Source organism: Macrotis lagotis, chromosome 1 (assembly GCF_037893015.1).
Source record: "Macrotis lagotis isolate mMagLag1 chromosome 1, bilby.v1.9.chrom.fasta, whole genome shotgun sequence".
Taxonomy (NCBI): Eukaryota; Metazoa; Chordata; class Mammalia; order Peramelemorphia; family Peramelidae; genus Macrotis; species Macrotis lagotis.
This window is the reverse complement of record NC_133658.1, coordinates 443,217,861-443,240,560: the sequence shown is the minus strand read 5'-3', so window position 1 is coordinate 443,240,560 and position 22,700 is coordinate 443,217,861. Positions and strand designations below refer to the sequence as shown.

General features: G+C 34.5%; 1 protein-coding gene and 1 pseudogene across 2 annotated transcripts in view; one reads left to right on the top strand and one right to left on the bottom strand.

Annotated features, from left to right (window-relative positions):
• Window positions 1-3,334, top strand: part of TMX1 (thioredoxin related transmembrane protein 1) — a 59,038-nt gene extending 55,704 nt beyond the window's left edge. The window contains exons 4-7 of one of the 2 annotated variants that reach the window (XM_074213355.1): window positions 118-163; window positions 260-361; window positions 478-547; window positions 2,284-3,334. In XM_074213355.1, coding sequence (XP_074069456.1) covers window positions 118-163; window positions 260-361; window positions 478-547; window positions 2,284-2,462 — 397 coding nt within the window. In that variant the 3' untranslated portion in view covers window positions 2,463-3,334. The remainder of the gene's footprint in view (window positions 1-117; window positions 164-259; window positions 362-477; window positions 548-2,283) is intronic. The other variant, XM_074213354.1, reaches the window with a different exon arrangement.
• An 18-nt stretch (window positions 3,335-3,352) lies between these two features.
• On the bottom strand, window positions 3,353-22,095 carry LOC141506524 (high mobility group protein B1 pseudogene; annotated as a pseudogene).
• Window positions 22,096-22,700: the final 605 nt, after the last annotated feature.

The window sequence follows — 22,700 nt, the reverse complement described above, 5'->3', positions numbered from 1 at the left end:
CTATTCATTTATAGGCAGTTGTGCTTTAGTATAAATTCAATAGACTCAACAAGTGTGAATAATATTTTGTCATATGGGAAAAATTCATGTTTTCTAATTATATCTCTTTTATTTTAGAATGAGCAGTATGTCGTCTCTTTTTCAACTATCTATTTGGATTAGGGTATGGATTTAAATCTTGCTTCATTTGTAAACATTTTGCTACTCTGTTGAAATGACCTGTTTCTTAAGTTTACTTCTTATTCTCTTTAAAATTTAGACTTGCCATAACTATTTTACAGAAGACCTTAAAATACCAATTTGGGGATCATATGCAGTTTTTGCCTTAGCAACTCTATTCTCAGGCCTAATACTAGGACTTGTGAGTATAGCTTTTCCCAGATTATTATGAAACTGAATTTATAGAATTTGTTATAAGATAGAACTTGAGGTTATCTATGACTAGTGACTGATTTCTCCCATTTTTTCTGGTTATAGATTATGGTATTTGTGGCAGATTTCCTGTGTCCTTCAAAAAGGAATAATCCAGAGCAGTATCCTTATTCAAGTAAGTACATTTTTAGATTGACATGAACTTTTTGAGTGTTTTATGATGTCCTATAAATTAGTTAAAACCCTAAGGCATTGCAAAATCCTAGGGTGGAAATAATTTGGTCTGGTCTAGCATTACAAAATATGTTTATTAAAGGAATCTTGCCAAGAATCTCCTCCTCAGCCACTGCCTTTTTCTTAGCTTATTGAATTTTGCTTGAAGGCAGAAGCTATCTAGACCCAAATATCTACTAAACAGTATATTATTTGCCTCCAAAGGCCCTATGAATGAGAATATTCAGGGGGACTCATCCCCTCAAAAGCCCAAAAGCCCTGTTGGTAAGACTGAATTGTTAGTTCCAAGAGATCCTAATTTCACTATTTCTTCTTTCCCTTTCTCCTTTATTTCCCTGCCTCTCAGACAATAAGTAGTCTTTTCTTTTCTATGTTTTTTGTTTTTTTTTAAGGCAATGGGGTTAAGTGACTTGCCCAAGGTCACAGCTAGGTAATTATTATTAAGTGTCTGAGGCCATATTTGAACTCAGGTACTCCTGATTCCAGAGCTGGTGCTCTATCTACTGTGCCACCTAGCCACCCCCTAATAAGTAGTCTTTTTTCTAACATTAGTTTGTTATAATCACTCACAATCAATTTCATTTGCTTGGAAAATAAGAGGGAAATCTACTTAGTAGGAAATCACCTACTAAGAGCCATGCCTTGGAAAAGTCTTATTTTCAATTACTTTGTTGACCCTATACTTGGAGGATAGCTCTCTTCAAGACTTTATTAGGAGCCTAACAAGGAATTCATCCTCCAATCGACAGATGCCTCTTTACCCTTGAAGATGATGATTTGGAACAAAGGTTGTTACTGTCTCGGATTACTTAATAGTTCTGGATTTGACATTTTTGATGAGTCATTGGCAAGCTGTACTGTATAACATATAGGTCAACCTGCTATATTAGGATTACTAAAGAAAGTGGAATTAATTTGGAGAAGAATAAATGTTGCAAAATAGTTGTTTCAGATATTTGAAGGGTTGTCATATTAAAGAGGGACTTAAGTTTCCCCTTTATTCTGGATAGTCAACTAGTTTTAAGAGGTCAAATTATAAGAAAAAAGATTTCAACTCAAGTCATAAGGAAAGACTTCCTTAGAAATTTACAATTCTTAAAATATGAAACTGACTTTCAAGAAAATTTTGTTTTGATTCTGACTATGCAGGTTATAGCTTTGACATGGTGTGTCAGACGAAGAATTCTCTATCATTGAATATTTTTAATCAGAAACTGAATGACTAATTGAAATATTATAGTTTGCAAATCTAGTAAGCAGTATGCACTTCTAGTATATCATGAAAATGAGAATCTTATTTTCCTACCTTACGCTATCCACTATTCTGTCTCATGAAGTGTATTGAAAAATCCAAAGAGTTTATAATAATTAATTGTTTTTTTTTAAGTCTAAGCCCTTGTTAAAGAGGAGTTGAGGTAATAAAATTTCTTATACATTTTTCCTTTTCTTTGAAGATCTCTAAATTTTTCAATAAATTTATTTTTTTAATGGTTTTTACAGGGCAGTGGGTTTAAGTGACTTTCCCAAGGTCACACAACCAGGTAATTATTATGTGTTTGAGACTGGATTTGAAATCAAGTCCTCTTGCCTTCAGGGCCAGTGCTCTATCCACTGCATCATCTAGCTGCCCCAATAAACTTTCTTAAACTAATTGTATTTGCTTTTTTTTTTTTTAAGAAAAACTTCTGCCAGAATCTTCCTGTCTTTTGAAAAAATTGAAACAAGAACAAGAGGTAGATGAAGAATATCATTCAGATGATGAATGGGAGAACAAAAATCCAACAAAAAAAGACTTTTCACAGACCACAATAAGACAACGCATTGTCAGTCCTCTTTCAGTAGTGGATAAATCTTAGTTTGTTCTTAGTTAATTTAAAGGTTCCTATTTTGAGAAAAGGATGAAGAATGATAATCTAACCTGTTGGTTTGAAATAACTGGCTTGTACATTATAATAGTTAGATATCTTTTCAATAGATTCAGCAGTTTTCCTTTGAAAATAGTATTAGCTTCTGGAATGGAATCCTGAAATAAACTTTGCAAACAGTCTAGTGACTCATCCAGTTCCTTAAAATAGAAGGACCTGGTCTCAAACAATAAGATAAATGTCTTTTTTCTTTCTTTAATTATAACTTGTTTCTAAGTATAAATTGAGAATTATAGGTCCATTGTTTTAACCTTTTGGAGAATTTAAAGGATTTATGCTAATCAATTTTAGAGAAAACATTCATTATTTATGTAAAACTTGTTTTACTCTTGGAAAAAATTAAGGAAAATTTCACTTTAAGTGAGAATTTTTCTTAGTGTTTTGTAAAGAAAATATATTTTGCAATAGACTTATTTTTTTTGTAGTGATATAGGCCAAATTTCCCCCATGTCTACATTAAGATTGTTAATAAAGATGATTGTTTTAATTATACTACTTCCTATACATGGTAATAATTAATAATAGGAAATTACTTTCACCAAAGGTGGTTTTTTTTTTGTGGCTTTTTTTGGTGGGTAAAATTAAAATAACTCCCTTCTGTACATCTTTTATACTTTATTGATTTGTTTTCTTAAATTCTAAATTATATTTTAATGATTATTCACTCAGGATTGAATTTATTTCATTTCCTGTATATAAAGATTTATTTTCTTAGTCTATGATTCTGTAATCTTTCTGAGTGAAGGAAAATATTTTTCATATTATTTGGGATTTAAACTATTGTAGGAGAAAAACTAATTTGAATTTTACATAATTCATGAATTAACATAAAAAGCACTTTTTAGAAATTTCCTTTCGAAACTTTCTTTTTGCAAATGAAAATATTGAAATATGCATGAAATTCTAACATTGTCTATTGATAATTGAAATCACTTTAGTAGTTTTTTTTTTCAGTTTTTTGTCATTATTACTGTGCTTTTCATTTAAATTACTTTTGATGGAAAAATTAAGATTGCTGATAATTGAGTATCTGAATTCCTCTTGGGCAGGCAATGTTGTTAAATTTTAACCTATTCAGAAAATATTGTGTAATATTTATCTTTTTTTTTTAGTGGAATTAGTCTCCATTAAAGAGAGTTTATAATTCTTTTTTTTTTAGGTTTTTTTTTTGCAAGGCAAAGGGGTTAAGTGGCTTGCTTAAGCCCACACATCTAGGTAATCATTAAGTGTCTGAACCCGAATTTGAACTCAGGTACTCCTGACTCCAGGATCAGTGCTCTATCCACCACGCCACCTAGCCGCCTCTATAATTCATTATCACCAAGTTTAATATATATTGTCACAGGTTTTTTAAATAACATTTCTAAGTTTTTAAAAAACAGAAATTTCTTTTTTTTTAAGTATCTTGACAATTTATTATGAAAGTAGTTACTTGATATGATTGGAGAATCATATGCATAAATACATATATGTGTGTATGTGTGTGTATGTATGTATGTATTCATACTTTTGAGAATTGGAACCCATACTATGTGACTTGAAAGGAAAATAAAGATATAGGGAAGACCTAAACTTATGTTAAGCCACCAGAGAAAAATACCTTAAGATATCTTTTTTAAAAGTCTTCCTTTGTTGTAGGCTTGTAGTATCTTTCCTAGAATAGAAACTGCTGACAAGAGCTGATTTTTTGTTTAAAATTCTTTAAAGAGATTTTCTTTTAAAATAATGAATATTCTCAAACTAACATTTGATGTGACATTTTTAAAAATTTTGTAAAAAATTCTATAAATTTTTCAGAACATAAAAATGAAACTACTAGTATATTAAAACAAAATGAAGCTGATTGTATTTGTTATAACTGTTCAAAGGAATATTTGAATATATTTAAACGTATCTATTTCTTGGGGAAGATGCAGGAGGGTTCAAGATAGTTGGTTATAGTTAAGTCTTTACATATAAAGGATAGAATCATCATGTTTGCTATGGAATTGGAATATCTTTATTTTCCTGATCCTCTCCCAAATAAGAAAACAACTTCACAACTGACCATTATTTTTAAAAAGCTATATTCTGTTTCTATATTTTTATATTTTCCAGATAATTTTATATTAACTGTGTCATCTCAGTGTTTTTTAATTTAATTTAATTTTCACAAATTCATAGTTCACAAGTATTTACCATCTCCTTTCCCATCCTCTATTGACAGGAAAAACAAAACCCAACAAATTCCTAAATTGGCCAATGTTAAACAATTTGTAAAATAATCTGGACTCTGAGTCCATCATCTCTTTATCTAGACACATATAGTATGTTTCATCATCATACCTCTGGAACTGAGACAGGTTTGTGTGTATAAGTTCTCTGAATATTTCAAAGTTGTTTATGGTGACAGTGTTATTGTTATTGTTTTCCCAGTATTTCTCACCTCAGCCTCTGTCAGTTTATGCAAGTTTCCCCAGATTACTCTCAACCATTCCTTTCCTCATTTTTTACTGTGTAATAGTATTATATCACATTCATGTACTATAACTTGTTCAGGCACTCCCCAATTGGTAGGCATCCCAAACTTCCAATTCTTTGTCACCACAAAAAAAAAAACTGTTGTTACATTTGTGTCTTTGCTCTCTTTCTTTGATCTCCTTGTGATTCCTTAGTTTCTGCCATTTTTGCCCAGCAACTCTTGTCAAAATAGTGAGTTTTAATCTCAGTAGCTGGGATTTGTGAGTTGACTAAATACTAGCTCCTATGCATATTTGTTATTCTATATCTAATTTGTTATGACTAACCCAAGTTTTCTTTCTTAACTAGTATCAGATTGTATTAAATGTTTATTTAAGATGTTTTTATGCCCTAGTTCTTGGTCATTTTTTTTAACAATGTCATCTATACTGCTTTTAAGCATTATGTGATTTCCCAGCTTATCTTATTACCATGTCACATTGCCTTGTCTGAAATAATTGCTACCCTTTGGAATTTTTCTGCCCAAGATTCTTATTTTTAACTGTGTGAATATTTATATTTCTTTTATATGTATCAGTATGTGGTTGTGTATGGCTAAATAGCATATTATTAAGTACTACTTTCTCTGCCCATTTTATCAGAAATTATATTCATTATTGTGATTTTTAATTTTGTGTATCTCTCTAGTATATCTTCTTATCCATTATCCTTCTTTCTCAGCACCTTTCTGGACAAAGAAAAAGAGGGTTGAGAAAAAAGAAAGAATCTATTAATTACTGGTGACCTAAATTGAAGTTGAGTGTTCTCATACCTCTGCTTTTCCTGTCTTTATCAAGCCATTCACAATCACCACTTTCCATCCTCCTTTATCTCTATTGAATTCAATAACTAAATGAAATATTTGAAAAGCATCTTGCACAGTGCCTGACTTAATAAATGTTTATTTTTTTCCTTTCTGATGTAGTTCTACAGCAAACTTTTTAAATGTGTGTCTTTGTCTTCATTTAGCTTCCTCTACTAGATTTTCAGATTCTGGAGGGAAAGCAGTGTGTTTTCTCCCCCCTCCCCCCCTTTATTATTAAGAATTTAGTCATCATGTAGCCTCTTCTAAATATTCAGATATATTTATCTTTATAAGTTTCTCTTAGTTCTGGTATTTGTATTTCAAAGTTTCTACTCAATTCAGTTCTTTGCATTATGAAGATTTGAGTTTTTCTAATCCATTGATAATCAGTCCCCCCCAATAAGATTTCAATCAGTTTTATGGGTAAGTAACTTTTAGATGGAATTATTCATTTCTTGCTTTTTGGAATATTATTTTAGAAGATTTTTCACTCTTTTATAGTACTTGGGGGTCCTTATCCCTTGAACTTTATTTTCTAGTTACTTGCAGTATTGTCATGTGACTTGGAAGCTTGGAATTTGTTTTTGACACCACTTTCATATTCATGAACTGTGATTCATGATCATAGTCCATTGACTTTCCAATCTCCTGCTACCTTTCATGCCAGTTCTTGCTCTTTATCCACACTATCTTGACTCTTCAGTTCTCACCTTGGCCATTAACCCTGCATTATCTATGCTTTCCTCCTTTCTCCATTTTAATTACTAGGTGAATCACTTCTTTTTTTTTATTTTGGGGGGGTTGTTGTTTTTTTTGCAAAGCAGTGTTGTTAAGTGACTTACCCAAGGTTGCACAGCTAAGTAAGTGTTTAAGTGTCTGAGGCCGATTTGAATTCAGGAACTGAACCACCTGTCTGCCCCTGGTGAATCACTTTAAATTTATATTTTCATCTTCTTGCCTCCTTATCAGTAACTGTGCCCTGCCCAGCCTTGGTCTTGGATCATTCCTACCATCCTCTGCCTTTGATCCTATGCATGTCCTACTGAAATGAGAAAATTAAGCAACTGTGCTCACTACAGATTTATGCTACAAAACTTCAACTGAGCTCTCACTTCTAAGCATTCCTTTAACCTCTCTAATTAATTCTCTATCCCACTCACCATGGAAGTTCTATGAACCTTTTCATTCTTCAAACTTTGCATTGTACTTTCCTCTGTCTCAGCTGAAAACCCTGCCTTCCTATTTCTTAACCAATCTGTTACTCTTTCATAAATCCATTTATATTTAAAGTTCGCATCTAAGTTTATTTTCCTCCATCTGTCTTTAAAATTGAATTCAAGTTATGATCCCCCCTCCCCTTTTGTTGTAAATGAAGTTTTACATTCCTTTAGTAAATTTACTGTTTTTGTTCCTATTGACTCTCTTTGGTTCATCTTTGATCCTCTCATCTCATTTCTTTTTTTTTTTTTCCCCCAGGCAAATGGGGTTAAGTGGCTTGCCTGAAGCTACACAGCTAGGTAATAAATATTAAGTGTCTAAGGCCAGATTTGAACTCAGGTACTCCTGACTACAGGACTGATGCTCTATCCACTGTGCCACCTAGCCTCCCCTCTCATTTCATTTCTTATCCTTTTACCTTTAAGGTTTTATTTTTTGATTCCTCACTTGTACTTTGATCTGTTTGGATATTTCTACCCCTTTTTTTTCCCTATGCTATGTATATTCTACCGTCTCATCCCCTTAACTAGTCCTGTTCATTATCAAGTATCTTTTTTAGGACTAATTTGAATTCTTGTTTTCCTGATTCGAGTGCCAGTGCTCTGTCCACTGTGCCAACTAGCTGCCCCATACTTTTACAGTCCTATATCTTTTGCTCCTTCCTCTACTTTTTCTTCATTTCAATAAAAACTAACCTTCATGTTTCATGAACAAATCAGTCCAACTCATGGCTCTGGTAATTTTCACTTGCTTTTCCCATGTCTGAAACACTTTTCCTCCTTATTTCTGCCATTTATCTTATCTGACTTCCTTGAAGTTCCAATTTAAATTCCACCTTCAAACCTTTCCCTTATAAATGAAGCTGAATTATAAATTTTTTTTGGAGTGACAAATCAAATCTGAATTTACATAGTTATAAATTGTACCAAATAGAATCTCAAGTTTCCCAAGGGGATAGTCATTCACTGCCAGCTTTTCATATAATCCTACTTAGCCTTTACTAAATCTACTGCCAAAGATTAATGTGGCAGTCTTATATTTTCAACTCACGCTTTTGGGGTACATTCTCAGTTCTTCTGAAGGAAGGGGGATTATAAGCATAACTTCAGTTACATAGTAATGAAATTATGAATGCATTTTCCCCACATAAAGATTAGAATATACCCTTCTACCAGTCCTTCAAGGACAGAATTTTAGTATATTTCATTCAAATGATTCCTTGCTGCAAATTACTATATTCTCCACTTGGTAAAATGTAATTGGATAGAATACTGTACTATGTGAGAAACTTGAGCTTATTAACTGGTAACATTTGATTTTCAGTTAAGAAAATGGTTTCTATACAACTTTTATTAGCCCATCACAATTATGCAGGGTGTGTAGATCAAAGCTTTTTATCAGCTAATAATATGAAAAGATGAAAACTAATAATTCAGGTGATCCTAAATGGGCATACAAAAGCCAAAGGTGAGCTTCCCCTTAAAAAGAAAAGTTATGATTTAAGGGCACCTATGAAAAGGACAATACTAATAAAAAAATTTATTTACTTAGAAGTATTCAGAATGTCAACAAAACAGCTGCATCTTTGTTTTTGCAATTACAGAGTGGTATTCAGTTAACAACAATTATTTCATATGCTGCATCAAAGACAATTGAAGATGAAAATGAACTACATCCCTATATATAACTAATTTGTGCTGTGCACCAACAAGAACCTGCTTTAAATTTCCATGCCAGTTTACAACCCCCTTACTGTGTACCAGGCAAGGTTAGTGGCTATTGAAAATACCACTAAAGGACAGGGCTGTCTAAAGACACATTTGGTAGTGTGTTAACTATACAAAAAAAGACACACTGTACAGTTTAAAAACAAATATTACACAGCCTTACATTTCATTTTCTTTCTTTTAAAGGAGTGAGTTGTGTACAGGGGGTTAAATGCTTTATAGACAAGGAAAAAACTGCTCTAGAACCAACTTATTTGTCATCATCATCATCTTCCTCATCCTCATCTTCTTCATCTTCCTTCTTTTTCTTGATCTTCTCAACCTTGACAACATCAGGTTTTCCTTTAGCTCAGTGTGCAGTGATATCCTTTTTGTATTTTTCCTTCGGCTTAGCCGCCTTCTTTTCATAAGGTTGCCTGTCATCTGCAGCAGTATTATTCTACATTTCTCCCAATTATTTTGCCACATCTCCAATGGAAAGACCAGGATGCTCCCCTTTGATTTTTGGATGATACTCAGAACAGAATAAGAAAAATGCCGAAGGAGGCCTCTTCGGTCCATTGGGATCCTTAAAACTTCTTTTTTGTTTCTCCTTTAGGTGGTATGTAGGTTTTCCTTTCTCTTTCATAATGAACATTATCAGTTTTTGCCATGTCCTCAAATTTTCCTTTCTCTTTAGCAGACATTGTCTTCCACCTTTCTGAGCATTTTTTAGAAAATTCTGAGAAGTTCACAGAAGCATCTGGGTGCTTCTTTTGCTCCTCTCGGCAGGTTTGCACAAAAAAAGGCATATGAAGACATTTTCCCTCTTGGCTTCTTAGGATCACCTTTGCCCATTTTGGATTACTTTCCTTCAGTGCCACACAAAGTAGCCCAGTGCCTGTCCAGCTCTTACTTCCCTTATGTTCTAATAGATCTAGGAAGCTTATTTTATTTTTTCTTGAAATCTGATGTTGGGATTATTTTTCTGCTACAATTTTTAGGGAGTGTAATGATTTTTAAGTATCCTATATTAGCTTTCATACTAATCTTCATTTTATAATTGTGTTCATATAGTTCCTAGATTTATCTTGGCAGGTAGTCTCCCAAATATTTTATATTGTCTAGAGTTTTTATTTTATATAGAATTTCTTTTTCTATTTTTTGCTATTGGATGTTATTGGTAATATAGAGCAATGCTGATGATTTGTGTGGGCTTTGTTTTATATCCTGTAATTTTCTTAAAAATTAATATTTATTTCAAATAAGTTTCTAGTTAATTTTCTAGAATTTTTTAGGTTTTCCTTCATATCATGGCAAAGAGTAATAGTTTTCTTTCTTCAATGTCTATTCTTATTCCACATTTCTTTTTATTCTCTTATAGCTGTTAAACCAGCATTTCTAATCCAATATTGAATAATAGTGATAATAATGGGCATCCTTGTTTCATGATGTTACTGGAAAAACTTCTAGCTTATCCTTATTACATATAATATTTTCTGAAGATTTGAGATAGATACTAGTTATCATTTTAAGGAAAGAACCATTTATTCCTATGGTATGTATTGTTTTTAATAGAATTGGTTGCTATATTTTGTCAAGTCTTTTCTGCATCTGTTGAGGTAATCATGATTTCTGTTGCTTTTGTTATTGATTATAGGCAATTATGCTGATGTTTTTCCTAATATTGAACCAGCTCTGTAATGCTTGTGTAAATCCCATCTGATATTATCCTGGTGATGCTATGCTATAATCTCTTTGCTAATATTTTAGTTAACATTTTAAATTCAATATTCAATATAGTTATTTTCCTTTTCTGTGTTGGCCCTTCCTAGTTTAGAAATAAGCACCATATTTGTTTCATAAAAGGAATTTGGTAAGATTCCATCTACAATTCAATTATCTCCTCTTTTACTATTTTATTGATGTAAACATTTAGAGATAAAAAAATTCCCCTAAGTAATGCCTATGAAACCTGTACAGTATACCAGCACCATTCAATTATCTCCTCTTTTACTATTTTATTGATGTAAACATTTAGAGATAAAAAAATTCCCCTAAGTAATGCCTATGAAACCTGTACAGTATACCAGCACCATGCCAGGAAACTGAATTGCTTCAATTTTAATTGTCTTAGGAAGATTCTGAGGTTCACTTGGCAGAGAAAACACCAAACACTGAGGTCCTTTCTCACATGATAATCACAACAGCAATAGCTAATATTTATATGATGATTATTCTGTTCCAGGCATTATTAAGCACTTAATTATTATTTCATTTACTCTTCACAAAAACTCTGAGGTAGGTACTATTATTATCCTCATTTTACAGATGAAGAAATTGAGTCAAATAGATGTTAAGTGACTTGCCAGGGTCATATAGCTGGCAAGTATTTGAAGTCTGATTAGTACTTAAGTGTTCTTGACTGAAGACCAGTACACTATTCACTGTGCTAAAATGACCCAAAGGAAAGACTCCAGCATGTTACATGAATATTCTGGAAAAGAGCTACGAACATGGGGCTAAGAAAGCTTGGGTTGTGGTTTTTCACTATTGAAGAGAAAATACATCATTGAAATCAAAGATCCATTGAAATAACGTACTCTTACAGAGGCAAATTCTTTTCTTATAAACAATAAATAAAATTGGAGCTCAAATTTTCTATATTTCTCAATTATAATGTGAAATGAGGGTAAAAGTTGTTTTTTTAATTTTATTTTATTTTTAATTCTCATTTTGTACAAATGGTTTTTTTTACATTAATAAAATATTCTTGTTTAAGAGTAAACAAATACCCCCCCCATGAATATAGACTTGCTTGGGCGATAAAGTAAAGGGGAGAGAAAAAAAATGAAAATTAAAAAAACATAATAATTGTAGGTATATGGCCAGGTGGCGCAATGGACAAAGCACAAGCCCTGGAGCCACGAGCATCCAGCCCCGTAGACCCAACAATCACCCAGCTGTGTGACATGCAAGCAACCCGATCCCCACTGCCCTGCAAAAACCTAAAAGAAGAAAAAAAAAGACATAAAATAAAATAGTAATAATAGTAGGGGTGGCTGGGTGGCAGACAGAGCATTGGCCCTTGAGCCAGGAGCACCTGGGTCCAAATCCAGCCTCAGACACCCAAAGATCACCCTGCTATGCAGCCCCAGGCAGGCCACCCAGCCCCACACCCCATTTGCCCTGCACCCTCCCCCAAATAATAATAATAATAATAATAATAATAATAAGTGTGCTTTAGTCTTTGTTCCAACACCCAACAACTTTGTAATGGGTGGATCACATTCTTTATGGTAAGTCCATCACAAAAGTTACTTCTATATTTTTCCAATGTTGCCATTGCTGATCATAACTCCCTCCTTTCTTATTTCTCCACTACCATGTACTATATATTTCTCTCCTTTCACTCTGACTCTGCTGTAGGGTTGCTGAGTGGCGCAGCAGACAGATCCCTGGTCCTGGGGTCAAGAAGCCCTGAGCCCCCATACCACCCCTTAGGCCCAGAATCTACCTGGCCCTATGGTCCTGGGCAGGCCTTCCAATCCCAGCCCCTTGCAAGAAGTAAAAAAGAAAATGTGTTATATCTGACCACTCCCCCCATGGTCCATCCTTTCCTCCTTTATTCACATTCAGCATTTTTTTGGATTTTCTTGACTAAGCTGCTGACTTCATTTTCATGTTTTTCCTGCATCTATCTCCTTTCTTTTCCCAGTTTTTCTTCCAACTCCCTCATTTGATTTTCAAAGTCTTTTTTGAGCTCTGTCATAGCCTGAACCCAATTTCTGTTTTTCTTGGAGTCTTTAGATGCAGGATCTTGTGCTTCCTCATCTTCACACTTGAGTATTTTGATCCTTCTTGGGCTCATATGCAAAATATTTCTCAATGGTCTTCCTCTTGTTTCTCTGCTTGCTCATTTTCCCAGCTTGGGCCTGGTTTTGGGGTACTTCCTGAGCTTTTGGGGCACTCCCACAAGGGTCTCAGTGTGTGAGGCTCTGTCCTCCCTCCTGGTCTGTGAATGACCATAAGCGCCCCCCTCTGCCACAGGGCTGAGGTGGGGGGGCCCTAGACAGCGATCAGGATCTGAATGTGGTCAGAACCTCAGAGTCCTGTTGCAGGGGCAGAGGACAGAGCTCTGCAGTCTCTCTCTCTTCACTCCCCTCCCTCAGCTCAGTGGGCTCATGCCCTGGAGGCTCCTGCTTACCGGCTTCGCCTGCTTCTGTTTCCAGATCAGGGCTGTGGAAAGACCAAGCTGCTAGCTGTGTGCCCTGAGGGCTGGGCTCCACGTGCTCACTCTGGCTGAGATCCCCACTGTTCCCCCACTTTGTGCCCGGTGCTCCCCGGGGTGCAGCTCAGGAGATTCCCCTGCTGCTGTGAGCTGGGGCTCCCAGCACCCTGGGGCTGCCCTGGGAGGCTGAAGTTCTTTTGCCCTGGCGGGCCGCCTCTCCGACCTGGGGAGCAGAGCCTTTCTGCTCTTTTCCAGGTTACCTTGAGTAGGAGAACTGCCTCACTGGGTCCCTTTGTGGATTCTGTCTCTCAAAAGTTTAGTTAGAGTCCTTAGTTTCAAGTTTTATCAGAGAGCGCCTAGGACTCGATCCCTTCTTGTCGCCATCTTGGCTCCACCGGGTAAAAGCTTTAAAAAGATGACCTTATATTTTCTAAGACACATTAAATATAGTCTCAAAAGTATATAAAAATGAAAAAGGGGGCATTTGTGTTGATAAATTGCTAATGGTTTCCTGGTTATTTTTTTGATTTTAACAGAACTAGTTATAGTCCTTTGCTCTTTTGCAGTTTTTTCCCTTCTTGAATCATCTTGAAAAATCAATCCCTAAGAATAGTTCGTGAAAGAAGATAAAATAGATAAATTTATTACATAAAATTCAAGCATTTTCATAAATACAACCAAGATTAGAGTGGAAAAATTTAGGAAAATCTTTTTGGCAAATTGAACTATGGGACATAAATTAAGAAATTTTTGGTAGGTATTTGGAGTTCATAAAGTAGATTAAGGCTGCCTTTGTAGATCTAAGTTAGATTGAAGATAATAATCAAATGATAGAATTAGTAAGAGAAAATATTTAGAAGAGGAGAAGAGGGCCCAGGACAGAAAATAGTGGTAATAATACATAAAAAAATCTGATTTCTTCAGTGTGAAGATTATGATATCCACAAAGCAAGGGAACTGCTTAAGAGATAAAATCATTTCCAAGGAAGTGTTTGAATTCAGGTTTTCCTGACTGTAAAACCAGAGCCCTCTACAAAGTGGTGAGATATTTAGTTTCTATTTTTCTGAGTTGACCAATTTTTTTTAAAGAGGTTATATCTCCTGGGTATCTTTTTCCATTATTATCATAATTTGGGATTGGTTAACTGGTTGACATCTGACTAGTCAGATAACATTCTGAAATGATTCATGTTTATAGTGAGACATTTGTATCTTTTCCCCCACCATTAACATTTATTGAACTTTTGTGGTATAGTAGGCATAATATTTTAAGAATATCAGGGACAGCTATGTGGCACAGTTGGATAGAGCACCAGCCCTGGAGTCAGGAGGACCCGAGTTCAAATCCGACCTTAGATACTTAATAATTGCCTAGATGTGTGACCTTGGGCAAGCCACTTAACTCCATTGCCTTGCAAAAACCTAAACAAAACAAACAAACTGAAAATAGGAGTGGTACAGAGAGCAGTAATATTTGGAATAATATGGAATGTGTGGAACTTTTGCCATTTGATATACAAAAGAAACAAATCTTCCAGATAAACACTTTAAAGAAGCTTCAGAACTAAGGATTGATTTACATGTAAAGCAATAAAATAATTGAAAAAAGTCTGTTAATAAAGCTTTTATTGTGTTTGCCTTATCTTAATTCTTAAATTATTCATGAAAATTTTATAAGATTAAACAAAGCTAGTTAGCAGCTCAAATTATTTCCCTGTGATTTATTTATACATGCATATACTTATTAGACAATTATAAAAAAATTACAAAAGCAAAATAAGAAATTAAAATACATGTGTATTGTAGTAATTTCTTTTTATTGCATCTTTTTTGGGACATTTCTTTCTAGGTTGTTTAAACTATTTAAAATACTAATAAAATGAGTATAGCAAAAATCATGAAAATGAATAGCAGACAGTTTTGTAAATTGGTATTGTTCAGTCACTTTTGTTGTGTGCAATTCTTCATGACACCATGAAAAAAGGGGGGGGTCCTGGCAAAGAACTTTTCTTGGAGTAATTTGTCATTTCCTACTCCAACTCATTTTACAGATGAGGAACCTGAGGGAAACAGAATTAATCATGCCCTTGGAAGAATGAGTGTTCCTTAAGAGGGCAAACTTTCCCATAGTCACATAGCTAATAAGTTTGAGAGTGGATTTGAACTCAGATCTTATTTCCAGGTCTGGCCCACTATCCACTGAGTTATAGCCACTTCTGTTGAAAAGAGACAACTTCTCACTTTACTCTCTTAATATTGCACATTAAAAATCCATGAGAAATATAAAAATCTAAATAGCCCTGACATAAATTGTAAACAACTACTATTTTGGGGGCAGCATGGGTGACAAATGGTCTAGTGTGAAAATTTTAAAATGAGTCATAAAATTTGGAAGACTGATTCTCTGCTCTTTCTGCTTCCTCTTCATATTCTTAGGTGTCTGGTAGAACATACAAAAAATATTGTCCCTGCATATAAATTAGTATTGATATTGCTTCATTTGTCTTAATTAGGTATATTTTTGCTTTATCTAGTTCATCATTGCTATCTTTTTTTTTCAGCTGAAGTAGATTCTGTTTCAGTTCCTTATTTTTAATCGTTGTGTGTCTTTGTTTCAAGTGTGGGGTTTTTTGGTAAACTACTTATTGGATTCTCGTTTTTAATCCATCCTGCAGTTGTTTTTTGGATAAGTTTATCACATTCACAATTATGATTACTATGTATTTCCCTCTATCCTCTTTTTCTCTTTTTGTCCCTCCTTTCTCCCTAAAAAGTCTATTTTGCATCTAATACAACCTCCCTTAATCCTCCTTCCCTTCTTTCAGCCCTCTTTTTGTTTCTTTCCTTTCTCTCCTACTTCGTTAAAGGGTTAGCTAGATTTCTATACCCAGCTGAGTGTGTAGGCTATTCTCTTAGAGAAAAATCTGATGAGAACAAGTTTTACTAAATGCCTGCCATCTATGATTTATAAAAAGTGTGAGAAAAATAGTTTATGGGTAATTAATTTTTTTAATCATGCCCTTGGAAGAATAAGTGTTGCTGAAGTGAGCTGTCAACTCTTCATTAGATAACAAGTAATGAGAGAATGAATATTATAATGAGTTAGGCTTATTCTAATGAGAGACAGAGATGCAACTCTGCTCACTTAGTCTTGGTCTAAGAGCCTTCTCTCTTATCCAGGCCAGCCCAGTTTAGAGCAATCTAGGGAAAAAATGTGTCCTCCTCTTCTCAAACTTGGAATACAATGGGCTAGAATACACATTAGATTAATTTTTTTTTTTTTTTAGTTTTTGCAAGGCAATGGGGTTAAGTGGCTTACCCAAGGCCACACAGCTAGGTAATTATTAAGTGTCTGAGGCCAGATTTGAACTCAGGTACTCCTGACTCCAGGGAAGGTGCTTTATCCACTTCGCCACCTAGCCACCCCCAGACTAAACTTTTTAAAAAAAATTTAAGGCAATGGGGTTAAGAATGACTTGCTCAAGGTCACACAGCTAGGTAATTATTATGTGCCTGAGGTCGGATTTAAATGAGTTGAATTGACTCCAGGGCCAATGTTTTATCCACTGTGCCACCTAGTTGCCCCAGATTAAACTTTTTGTAAGTCTCTTTAGTTTAGGTAAGGTTTCTCACCTAGGATGGAAAAACATGTCCTCCAGGCATTTGGACTATAGCATTCATCAACAATGTCCTTCAATTCAATGTAATTCCATAATTGATTATTAATGAAATAATCATTTCTCTCATTTCTCCATTTGATTCTATTGAGAGATGTAGTCTCCACAATGAATCACATGACAAGTAATAGGGGTTTAGTTAGAAAGATTATCAATGAAGGGGAAAAAGGAAAGGGATTGATTTCAGTGATAAAATCCAAGAAAGCTTACTTTAGTAAGAAAACCTTACAGATAAGACACCGGGGAAAAAGAAAAATAGAAAAAAAATGTCCATTTCAAAGAAATTTCATCTCATATAATTGGCTCTGGAAACATCTGATGCAACCCTCTGCTTTGGGTGTGGTCTTAAAGCCATTTCCAGCTGGCTTCTCTGATTCGGTTCATTCTTAGGAATTCCTTCTCTGCCAAAAAACCCCCCAAAATTTACAAAATTGATCTCAACCCAATTCAAAATTTACTGTGCCAAAAATCAGTTAAAAACGAAATTTATTTCAAAGATTATGTCTATTATTAGAAAATCAAATTTTGAACCTTTAAAAACAGGTATTTTATGTTTTTAGATTAACATTGTCATATTCATATAGCCAAGAAACTGATTATCAGAACTCAGTTTGTATACATGGCATTATTCATTCCCCCATTAGGAGGATCAGATTCTCTTAAGGAGCTAATAATAGAACACTTGTTATATGAAAAGGACCTTTAATGAATTCTTTTTTAAAAAAAAAATGTAAGGCAATGGAGTTAAGTGACTTGCCCAAGGTCACAGAGCTAGGTAATTATTAAGTGTCTGAGGCTATATTTGAATTCAAGTCCTCCTGACTGCAGGACCATTGCTCTATCCACTGTGCCACCTATAGCTGTCCCCTTTAATGAATTCTTTGAAAAATTACTGTATCAACTGCAATTGTAGGAAAATAAATTGAAATGGAAAATATAAATACATACATTAAGAACAGTACTTATTAGATAAAATTTATATAATAAAACAATTTTAGTTTCTAGTCATGTTCAAATGAATAAGTGAATGAAATAATCTCTACCTAAAAGTGGATCTTTTTGTCTTTTATGTTAGAGCACAAGTTATTTTTCATTTGGAATAATGAATTGTGCTAATATTCATTTCATTGACAGAAATGAGAAAGTTATGATACTGACTTCTCTAAATAATTGAATTACATCTTGGCTTCATAAGTCCTTACATCTTTGCCTAATTATCCCCATACCAATGTAAGAAATAAAAAGACCTTATCTTACACAGGAATATATAAGCTGAATTATTTGTTTAGAAAGGATTAAAGTTCTAGACCAAATAGGTCAAATCTGAGGTGAAGCCACAATGGTGGGGAATAGCCAGGAAGTTATCTGAGCCCCTCCTGGTTTTTCTCAAAGCAACATCAAACACAAAATATGGGTGAAGCAATACCAACCCAAGATAATTTAGGATGATTTCAGGAAATGTCTCAGCTGGTGTCTGCATATTGTGTCCAGGCAAGCCAGTGATAGACTCTTCCCCACAGCATAGATCAGCAACTGAGACCCTGCCATCCTGACAGAACAGGCCAGCTGTAAGACCTCTAACCCTAGTGCATCAGGCAAGCTGCAAATCCAAGAACCCCAGGCACAACTAATTTGACTAGCCTGGGCCAGAAACCCTGGAGGCTTTGGCACAGAAATCCAATGATCAAACCACTGGTCCCCAGCACAAGAAATTTGGGATAGTACCCCTTATACTGCAGGAATAGAGCTCAAATTTGAAAGTTACAAAATGACAGCAAAATGGACAAAAACAAAAAAAGCCCTGCTACTATGGCAAGAGGCAGGATTAAAACACAAACTAAGAGGACAATAGTGTCAAAATACCTACATGTGAAGTTTGAAAGAGAAATAGGAATTAGATTCAAGCTCACAAAATCCTCATGGAAGAGCTCAAAAAGATTTTAAAAATCAAGGAAGGGAGAATAAAAATTGGGAAAAGTAATGAGAGTTATGAAAAAATCATTAAAAAGGGGGAAACAGCTTGGAAGCACAGAAATTGAAAATTTTTAAAAATAAAATAGTATAAATGGGGGAGAGGATCTACTAAAAAACTTGGAGAACTGGAAAAGGAGATACAAAAGCCAACTGAAGAAAATAATTCCTTCAAAAAAATTAAAATTGAGCTAGTGAATGCTAATGGTTCTATAAGATATCAAGAATCCATGAAACAAAAAAGAAGAAAAAATAGAAGAAAATGCAAAGCACTCCTTTAGAAAAACAACTGACCTGGAAAATAGATCCAGGAGAAATAATTTAAAAATTACTGAACTACCTAAAGGTCATGATCAAAAAAAGATACTGAACAGCATCTTTAAGTAATTATCCAGGGAAACTTCCCTGATGTCCTAGAACCAGAGGGTAAAATAGTAATGGAAAAATTCAACCAATCATGTTCTGACCAAAAATGAAAACTCCAAGGAATATTATAGCCCAAATTGAGAATTATTAAGGAGACAAATACTACAAATAACTGGAAAGAAACAATTCAAATAGTTCATGTTTTATTCCTGCTTCTAATTATAGTAACTCAGATGTAGTCCAGCATTAACCTAAAAGATCTATTTAGTTGCATTTACACTGATCACCCAACATGACTATAGAAATTTTCCATAAAAGAAGAATCAAGGACATAGTTACACAATGAATTAATTAATGCTTCCTTAACCATGTGAATTCCAGGCAAAATTATATGGATAGCTAATTGCATTGAGCCAGGGTTAAAATCAGCTAAGTGAGATATTTTCAATTCAAGAGGAAATATTAGACAGGGGACATAAAACTCATCTTCCCTCCATCCATGCCAAGAGTTGCTCTCCCAACCTTTCCCATGAGAATTCTCAGTTCAAGGACATCAACTCCACCAGGTTGCTGGTTTTATGGATCATTGATTCATAAGCATTCATCATACCTGGAGTCAGACTCAGAACAAGATCAGTTATAATTCCATAAGGTCTTAAAATAATAAATTCTTTTTTGTTGTTGTTGTTCTGTTTTTAGATTTTTGCAAAGCAAATGGGGTTAAGTGGCTTGCCCAAGGCCACACAGCTAGGTAATTATTAAATGTCTGAGACTGGATTTGAACCCAGGTACTCCCTGACTCCAGGGCCAGTGCTTTATCCACTGTGCCACCTAGCCGCCCCAAAACAATAAATTCTAATAAAAAATGTGAAATAACTTATTGGAAAAACAACTGACCTGGAAAACAGATCCAGAAGAGATAATTTAAAAATTACTGGGTTACCTGAAAGTCATGACCAGGAAAAGGGCCTAGACTTTATTTTTCAGGAAATAATCCAGCAAAATTGTCCTGATATCCTAGAGGCAGAGGGTAAAATAGAAACTAAGGGAATCCACTGATCACCTCCTGAAAGAGATTCCCCCCCTCAAAAAAACTCACAGGAATATTATAGTTAAATTCCAGAACTCCCAAGTCAAAGAGAAAATACCACTAGCAGTCAGAAAGAAGCAATTCAATTACCATGGTGCTACAGTCAGGATTACACAGAATTTGGCAGCATCTACATTAAGGGCTCATAGGGCTTGGAATATGATGTTCTTGAAGGCAAAAGAGCTTGGTCTGCAACCAAGAATCAATTACCCAGAAAAATAGAACATCATTTTTTCAGGGAAAAAGATGGGCATTCAATGAAATAGGGTGCTTTCAAATTTTCCTATTGAAACAATCAGAGTTGAATAGAAAGCTTGATCTTCAAGACCAGGATTCAGGTGAAGGATAGGGAGAGTGAATAGAAAAGGCTAATTATGAAGCATTTAATGATATTGAAATATGTGTATTCCTACAAAGGAAAAGGTATTGACAATTCATATTAACCTTCTCATTTTTTTGTTTTGTTTTTCAAGGTAATAGGGTTAAATGACTTGCCCAAGGTCACACAGGTAGGTAATTATCACATGTCTGAGGCCAGATTTGAACACAGGTCCTCTTGACTCCAGGGCCAGTGCGTTTTCCACTATGTCACCTAGTTGCATCCTTGAGCCTTCTCATTTATAAGAGCAGTTAGAAGGGGCATATAGAGAGAGAAGGCCCAGAAAGGAGTTGAATATTATGGTAAAATATAAAGATGGAGTCAATGGATGAAAAAGGAATGTACTGGGAGAAAGTGAAAGTAGAGGTAGAATAGGTTAAGCTATTTCACATTAAAGAGGCAAGAAAAAACTTTTATAATGGAGTGGAAGAGAGTAAGGTGAGGGGGAGTGAGTGAGTGAGCCTTCACTCACATTTGTAAAATGGCTCAGAGATGAAATAACATACACACTCAATACAGTATAGAAATCTCTTACCTTAGAGGATAAAGGAGAGGAAAGGGTTGAGAGAAAAATGAAAGGAAAGGGATGGTATAAGTGGGACAGGGAGAGGAAGGGGGAGTAGTTGATAGAAGAGAGGGAAGATCATGGTAGAGGGTAGTCAGACACTTCTGAGGAGGGACAGGGAGAAAGGAGAGAGAATAGTATTCTAATGGTGGAGGGGGAAGGAATAGGATGGAGGGAAATACTGCTAGCAATAGCAAGTGTGGGGGAAAAAATATTGAAGCAATTTCTCTGATGGACTTATGATAAAGAATGCTATCCATCCCAAAGACAGAGCTGATGGTATTTGAATACAGACTGAAGCACATTTTTTTCTTTCACTTTATTTTTTTGAGCTTTCTCTTTATTTGTGGGGGAGATTATGTTTACTTTTGCATCTTGTCTATTGTAGTCATGTGAAAAGAAATGAAATTAAAGTGTTTTTTAAAAAGAAAAGAATAGAAAGTCACTTAACTTCCCTCAGTCTCCTCATGTAATGAGTCATTTGAAACAGAAAACCTCTGAGGTCTCTTCCAATACAATCCAAAACAATCTCAAACATTAGTGCTACTACTATTAAATATAGCCAGTGTCTTCCCCAAAAGTAGTTACAATCATTATATGCATCAAGACTTGGTTCTTCTCATTGTGGATAAAGACTACATCCAGGAACACATTTGTTCAATAAGAAATAATGGGGGAACTTCAGAATAATCTGGAAAGACTTGCATGAAATGATACTGAGTAAAATGACCAGAACTGTAAGAACATTGTACTCACTGACAGCAACATTGGGTGATGATTAACTATAATGGACTTATTCATTTCACCAGACAATTCTAAAAGACTTGTGATGGGAAATACATCCATGTCCAGAGAAGGAACTGTGGAGTTTTAATGTAAATCAAAGCTTACTATCTACAATTTTTAAAAGTTTTCTTTTGTATTGTTTTTTCCTTTTTTGTCACTTTGATTTGATTCCTCTTTCATCAGATGATTAATATGGATCTATGTAGAGTTTCTTTTTCAGCACATTCAATTGAGATCAATATATACTATGGAAACAATGTAAAGACTGACAAATGCCTTCTGTGGCGGCGGGGGGTGGGGGGGGAATGGGAACGGAAGCAAGAATGGGGGGAAATTATAAAACTCAAATTAAATAAAATCTTTCTAAAAAAATCAATATGGTAATAAAAAAATACACAAAATAAAATTCTGAAACACTAAAAAAAATATGGATCTTTTTTTAGCAAGATTATACATGTATAGCCTATAATATTAGATTTTTTTCTGGGAGGGGGGAGGGAGGGAGAAAAATGTGAAACTCAAAACCTCAAAACTCAAAAAAATGATTGTTGAAAACTACCATTGCATGTAACTGTAAAAAGAAATAAATAATTAAATAAAAAGACCACATCTATTACCAGAGGAAACTCTGACTAGGTATATCTTTTCCCATATTATCATGGTGTTTTGCTGTATCTTTTTCTGTATTCTTTTTTTTTCTTTACTCATTTGAGAATACAGTCATTTCTGGAAATACTCATAACTTAATGGCAAATATTTTATGGTCACATCTTTATTACACAGGCTTCACTTGGGAAATAAATATTTTTCTTTATTACTCAGTTTTGTTTTTTGAGCCCTTGTTCCCTAACAAGATGTTTGTGAAAGATGAAAGAA